The sequence below is a fragment of the Apium graveolens genome, chromosome 10 (assembly GCF_009905375.1).
Source record: "Apium graveolens cultivar Ventura chromosome 10, ASM990537v1, whole genome shotgun sequence".
NCBI lineage: Eukaryota > Viridiplantae > Streptophyta > Magnoliopsida > Apiales > Apiaceae > Apium > Apium graveolens.
In genome coordinates, this window is record NC_133656.1 from 56,176,746 (window position 1) to 56,184,378 (window position 7,633).

The 7,633-nt window shown below is 30.7% G+C and overlaps 1 protein-coding gene across 1 annotated transcript; it reads left to right on the plus strand.

Moving 5' to 3' along the window:
* Positions 1-1,785: 1,785 nt before the first annotated feature.
* Positions 1,786-5,689, plus strand: LOC141690360 (serine/threonine-protein kinase 52). The gene is made up of 6 exons (XM_074495161.1): positions 1,786-2,260; positions 3,249-3,370; positions 3,864-4,060; positions 4,153-4,327; positions 4,927-5,061; positions 5,159-5,689. Exons 1-6 carry the CDS (start codon positions 1,945-1,947, stop codon positions 5,363-5,365), a joined length of 1,152 nt encoding a protein of 383 aa, XP_074351262.1. The 5' UTR covers positions 1,786-1,944; the 3' UTR covers positions 5,366-5,689.
* Positions 5,690-7,633: the final 1,944 nt, after the last annotated feature.

The following is a 7,633-nucleotide window of genomic DNA, read 5'->3' on the forward strand; positions in this document are numbered from 1 at the left end:
TATATAAATATATACAAACAATAAAAAAATCAAAGCAAAAGACTTATTAAACAGAGATAAGAGATATAATAGAAATAAAAAAAAGATTGACGAATTTGAATTCTAAAAAGTTGATTGTGAGAGATGATAAATCAGGAATGTATTGATTTCACAGATAGGCATTAACAAGTTTTAACGCATTACCATGTCTAGAAAGAATACAATTCAAAAAAATTCAAATTATTCAGTTGCTATAATTAGGGAAAAGTTTAGGTGTATAACTTGATATGTAAGTTTAGTTTCTATATGGGTTAAATGAATTTAAATGTGAAAGATTCATGGATATGTGTATAATATAAAATTTTATGTGTAAAAAAATAAAATGGATTATGGGTTATGGATAAATTTATAGGTAAATCTTATATGGGTAATAATAGCTTTTAAGATTATATATATTCACCCCTGCATAGTTTTGAAATCCTTATTTTCTAACAAGAATTAAATATTGAAATATAGTTGATTTTTTTATCAAGAAAGATTAACAAGAATTAAATTTTGATATATAGTTGATATTTTTGTCAAAGGAAGATGGTAAACATGTGTTTTAATTCTCAAACAAGAAGCATATCACCTTAACTGAAACATTTAACCGTAAAATTATGATATGTACTAGTACCATTAAATATATATTTATTTGACTAGGTAATTATTATATACAATCCATTACATATTTAAACCAATAATTTGTTAAAATATAATTAATAATTAAATTTATGATCTTCTGATGTGAACTTTTGATAGTTTTTGCTGATGTCATCAATTATATCTAACATTTTATTTAATTTTTAACCAACATTTCGGTCTATATGCCTTGCATTGGTGATTTTAATATAAAAAACACTTAAAAAATATCTTGTTAATATTGAACAAATACATATTATAAGCTTTATTATTATTTTTAGTATAAGTTTATACATGATCATTACATATAAATAATCATCTTTTATATGTAATAAATATCGTATCAACATTGAAAAAACATATATTTTAAACTTTATTTATCTTGTCGTGGAAGCGTACACATGAATATTAAATATTAATAATTATTTCTTATAACATCACATTTTTTAATGTGATGATTACTAAAAAATATTTTATTATAATTAAATATATGTTACATGTTAGTTTATTTTTCTTTTACATATAATATCAACCTTTATATATTAAATATTGATTAGTACTATTATTTTAATAGTAAACTTACTTATTTAAAATTAGATCGGTAAAAAATCAATACAACAATAAAAAAATTAATTAAAAATATATATAAAAAAAGTTCCAATGATAAAAATATCAAATTTCACGCTCATTCGACAAACATATATAAAGTGCATAAATATAAATACAATTGACATTATGGCATAATAGTGTTAAATTCTATAAGTTAATATTTAGAGTTGAGTTCAATTCTCATTAACAACATATATTTTAATATATAAATAAATATATACGCAAATCTGTCATTTCCTCACTAATTTGAAATTGGGCTATTATTTATAGGCAACTCTATATATTAAAGTAAAATCTTTTACAAGTTTAGTGAATTTTAGATAATCGGTATTTAAATTATTTGTCCAATCATTTTTAGCTAAGAAGGACTAATGAAGATGTTCATAATTTCTATCTTATGTAAATTTTTGTTTAAAAAATATGAATATTAACAAAAATAAAAAATCATTTATTATTATTTTATTAGTTCATTAATAATATATATTCTGGTTTGTGTATACATATGGGAGAGTAATAGTGAGGGCAGAGTGGGTCAGAGATACACGTTAGAGTGGAGGCATTTCCATGTGCCCACATGTCCAGTTGTTCACTAGACTCCGCCTCTCTTGCTTCAACTCTTCCCTTTTCAATCCTCTCTTTTTCTACTAATTTTCTTCTTCTTCTTCTTCACACAACATGAAGGAGGGAAATGATGGATTTGTACGTGCAGATCAGATTGATCTTAAGAGCTTGGATGAACAACTTGAGAGACATCTCAACCGTGTTTGGACTATGGAGAACAATACTAGAAAGCAAGATCAACTTTCTTCTAGCTTCAACGCTGTCTCCACCGCTGTCACTCCCACCGTCGTTGCTGCCACTTCCGCCGCCCCCGCTAGGCAGAGACAGGAGTGGGAGATCGATCCTGCTAAGCTTATTATCAAAACCGTTCTCGCTCGTGGCACTTTTGGCACTGTTCATCGTGGCATCTATGATGGCCTCGATGTTGCAGGTCAGTGTACTCAACTCTCCTATCAATTTAACTTCCACAAAAATTATACGTCTTTTGTCTAAATCTTAAGGATCATATCTTTTTTCTTTTGTTTTTATATAATTAAGTTACGTAATTTTTTGAGAATCTGTTAATCGAACTGTAACAAAAACTAATTCTTTCGTTAGTTTGATTGCATGATTGCATAATATCCATAACTTCTTCTGTGTTCCGGTAACAATATGTTGATTGTTCGAGATTCAGTTGATCATATTTAATTTTTTACGATCAATTATTTCTGAAAAAATACGTAGGCACAGGAAGTGTTTTGAGGTCCAGTAACATTTTGTCGGCCAAATATTGATAGATGTGGACCTATGTTTTGGCTCATCCTATTGTTGATTACATGCATGATCAAAGTCTTTAATTGATGCCCCTTTCTGGTTCTCCCCCACCTTGTCTTCTCTCTGCCAATTAATCTCTCTATAGTATAGATAGAGATTATAGTTAGAGGTTGAAATATTTTATATATATATATATTTATATATATTGTTGTTTTGGGTGTGTAGAGCAATATAAGTCATAAATGACTGCTATTATAAATGTTATCTTATCTCATGGAAACCGTGACCCTACTGCACGGATTTGGCTTGAACCCAACCAGGTAATTGATAATATAGTAGCTAATAAATTAGTGGTGTAGTTTCACTTTGACTTTCTTTTAATCCAACCTGTGTTAAATCATGATTATAAACTAATCCTACAATTAGAAAATGAATATAACTTCAACTTATCTGGAGATGTACTAAATGTTAATTAATTAATTAATTTATTGTTTGAAGTCATCATCAGAGTCGATGTCAGTTTTCTTAGCATTATGTATATTATAAGTTGCATAATCATCTTGTTTAGTAATATATTTAAGAAGTGATTAGACATTTGATCAGACTAATAATACATTTTAATGTCAAATACTGATTAAATATATGTATTGTGTAACTTGCTTCAGTCAAACTGCTGGACTGGGGAGAAGAGGGCCACAGAACAGAAGCTGAAATACAATCTTTGAGGGCTGCATTTACACAAGAAGTTGCAGTTTGGCATAAACTTGACCATCCTAATGTTACTAAGGTCACTTTCTAACTTCTACATCATCTCCAACTTTATACCAAGTACTTTGGATGGGAATAATACAATAGAGCTGGAGCCTATGAAAATGTTTTTAATAATATTAATATTCTGTATTAAATATGAACAAACTACTCTGGTTTCATATGTACACCATATATGTACAAAATTAATTTGTAAATTTGACTTTCTCCTTAGCATTTAGTAACAAAGTTGCTGACACTGTAAATTGGACCCAAACCATGAATATCATTATTTATGGAAAGTGTTTGCATAACTTCTTTAGTATATTTTGTGAGACTATATGTGTTATGGAGCGGAAGTGTGTGAATAATTTCTTTAGTAGATTTTCTGAGACTATGTTATGGACTTGCGCTACCAGCATATGACTTATGATATGAACTGGTATACCAGAAGATGAAAAGTGATTATTATGTGTTGTTTAAGCTTTAGGGAGTAACTTCTGTATATCACTAATGTTTGACCCCATTTGCAGTTCATAGGGGCAACAATGGGATCTTCGGGGCTAAAATTACAAAGCGAAGGAGGACCAATCGGAATGCCAAGTAATATATGTTGTGTTGTTGTTGAGTATCTTCCTGGTGGTGCCTTGAAATCTTATCTAATAAAGAACAGGAGGAAAAAACTAGCATTCAAAGTTGTTGTACAAATGGCACTTGATTTGGCAAGAGGGTATGACAATTATTTGATTATATAACTATCTTACATAGTTTTCTACTTTATGCGGTGAAGTATTCACTAGTGTGGGAAACATTAAATTGTAGGTTAAGTTATCTCCATTCTCAGAAAATTGTACACAGAGATGTAAAAACTGAGAACATGTTACTGGACAAGTCACGCACAGTGAAAATAGCTGATTTTGGAGTTGCTCGTGTTGAGGCTTCTAATCCGAACGACATGACTGGGGAGACTGGGACACTTGGTTATATGGCTCCCGAGGTATGTAGCATATTTTAAGGAGTTCTTTAACAATTTAATCCATTTGATATGGTTAGAGGATCCAAAATGCTTAAGGCCACTAACCAGAATTTGGAAAAGTAGTCATGTAAAAGAAGAGATCAATTTTCTCCTATGCAGATATCCAGTTATCACAGTTTCTGTCTGTCCAAACCATACGGTAGGATAAATAAGTGTTTACGCGCCTGACCCCTTGTTTTGTTTCTGTGCTACAATTTTTGACCAAGTCCATTTAATGAGATCGTTCAATGCACCAATAAACTGAACTAGCCAGGGATGTTCCTAAATATTTTTTTCGTTCTAAAGATTCACATAACAAATATTTGCTACTCATGTCTGTGTGAAAGGAGAAGTAGGAGACTGGGAACACAAAATTGTACTAAATTTGTTAAACTTTAACTTAAGAGTTTATATAGATTGTCTCTTATAGTTTCTATAAGATAGCTATTATTTTGTAGATAGTACATGGAAGGTCTAACTGCTTGGTTGCGAAGATTTCATTTATTCCATAATGTATTCATCAAGAAATCAGCACATATGTGGGGATTATTTGAAGCTACTAACTATTCATACTGGTACAGGTTCTTAACGGAAATCCTTATAATAGAAAGTGTGACGTTTATAGTTTTGGCATTTGTTTATGGGAGATTTATTGCTGCGATATGCCTTATCCTGACCTAAGTTTTTCAGAAGTAACCTCGGCTGTGGTTCGCCAGGTATGTTCTTCTGATCATGCTTAATTTATAATATGCAACATCAATTCCTTATATGACTGGGTAAGTACAGAATTTCATTTTCTAATTGTGCAAACAGAACCTACGACCGGATATACCCAGGTGTTGTCCAAGTTCATTGGCAAATGTGATGAAGCGATGCTGGGATGCTAACCCTGACAGAAGACCTGAAATGGATGAGGTTGTCACTATGATAGAGGCTATTGACACATCAAAAGGTGGTGGTATGATTCCTGGTGATCAACCTCAAGGCTGCCTCTGTTTCCGTAGCCACAGAGGTCCCTGAAAGCACTAAGATTGCATTTTTAAACACAAGTACACAAGGTAGATAGTGGAAAATGATGGTATTCAAAATAGAAGGTTTTCATAGCCGAGAAGATTCGGATGATGGTGGGCACATGCCATGGAGCTATGCTATATATCTTTTGTTGGCTGATAATGTAAAGTTTTTTTCTTAATATTGCTTCTTTCCTTTTCTTTTTTTTAATACCTGGATCCACATGTGTATCGTTGAAGTAGTTTTATTCTCCTGTAATACTACCCCTGCACGCTGAGTAAAACTAGTGACTGTCATTCAACTATAAATAGTATATATGTCTGTTTAGCAGAAGCCACAAAAATAATAGATTATCTATGAAGTTGAATAGTTTTATTTCAAAACTCATGAATGATGATGTCAATCGATGATTTTCTAGGAATCCTTGCTCGATTCAGATGTGTCATTGTCATTCGTCAGGATCCGGTACATTGGAATTATAAGATTCCGGGGTACTATACGTTGAACAAACTTAGTATTTTAGATTAAGTTGTAAATCATTTTGAGACTTTATATGAGTGAGACACATTATGTGTTAGTGGTATGTATTTATTGGAACGTATTCTCCTCTTCGAGGGAATTCTAACGCATATTTACACGCTCAAAATGAGTAAAAGGTGAATGAGAACTGATATTCCAAAGTTTTACCTTTTAATATGAAAAGTGGTTTTGTACCACATCGAGAGTAGCACAAACATATTCCTTAATTTTTCTTATAAATACCATGTACCACATCGAAAAAAAAATAAGTCCTTTCAAGTCTCTCTTTATAAATAGAGTCTTAGGGCACCAGTTTTATTAAGTCGAGGAAATAAAAGTCATCTATTTCATTCTCGGTCTCTTTAGTCTTAAATTTTTTCAATATTCCGGTGATAGTTCTCGGGCTCAGTTCAAGTTCGCTGAAGATATATTCGATCTATCGATTATACTAGTATCTCGTTTTATCTTGGGAAGCAGGTCGCTAAACACGGATGTTACGGGGCGAAACTGCTTTAAGGAGACAGTTTTCTGGACTCGAGATTAAATCCAATCTCTGTTTATTTTCTCAAACCCTTCTCCTCCTAATTTAATTGTTAATTCTCATATGCTTATCTGATTTAAGAATTAGCAATGTTCTTGTGAATTAGTTATATATTCAATATATATATATATAATAATGTCTTTATCGTACAAGATTGATAACAATCTTAAAGCAGTTTACTTCAATTTTCATACTTTCTTGTGATTAGGCGCAAAAGTCAATTTAATTGTTTAAATTGGATTTATTTATGGGTATATGAGTGGCCATTATTTGACTCATTAATTAAATTAAATTTAGTGCGTTAATTTCTTTGATCACTTGTTGCTATGTGCTTGAAATTAATATAGATTTGATTTTAAGTGGTGATTTGTTTAAGCATAACAGATACGAGGCAAAAGTAAGCACAAAGTTGTTGGATAATTGGTTTCGTATAAGGCTATTGATACTTTAATGGTTATTGATTTATGATCAACTTATATTCAAGTGGACATATTTGGTGACATCTCTCTCGGGTTGATCATTATAAATTGGTAGATTAAACCCAAATTTATAATTTGTCCATATTTTCTCTATTAATGGATAGCTTATTATGTTTTGTTTAATTAACATGGTGATTGATAATATATATGAGTTAGAGTTTCTTAATTCCGAATTGATTTCAGAATTATTAGTATACTGATACAAGAATCGTATATGCTATAGTTTACATACGTGTTTGCAAGTTCATAACATGATATTTCTATGCAATTAAATGATAAGGCTACATAAATGTGACCCTTCATGATGGACTTGATTATTTGGAGATTAATTTTTAATCATTGTTGAGTGATGATAAGGCATCAATTATTATTGTTTAATCTTTAATAATGGAGTTATTGTTGGGGTTAAACCCAATAGTTAGTATGGTCTTGGTGATAGAAAACATAATTGAATTGGGTAATAATTGTATGGGTAGACAATTATTATCATAATTGAGTTGGGTAATAATTGTATGTGTTGACAATTATTATTATAATGGGAATGGGTAATAATTGTATGGGTAGACAATTATTATTGTAATCAGATTAGGTATGTATTGTTGGCTAAGTTTGTGATGGCTATATATACATAGTCATATTATTGTTTTGATGTATGCTTGAGTATTGTTTGACTTAAGTATCGCTTGAGTGAATACCGTTTGGTGAGATTGATTGTATTATTGATAATTGTTTTGATTA

Coding starts and splice junctions, on each gene's coding strand:
- LOC141690360 (XM_074495161.1), top strand. CDS start 1,945: ATGAAGGAGGGAAATGATGGATTTGTACGTGCAGATCAGATTGATCTT. Junction 2,261..3,248: donor TGATGGCCTCGATGTTGCAG/GTCAGTGTACTC, acceptor AACTTGCTTCAG/TCAAACTGCTGGACTGGGGA. Junction 5,062..5,158: donor CCTCGGCTGTGGTTCGCCAG/GTATGTTCTTCT, acceptor TTGTGCAAACAG/AACCTACGACCGGATATACC.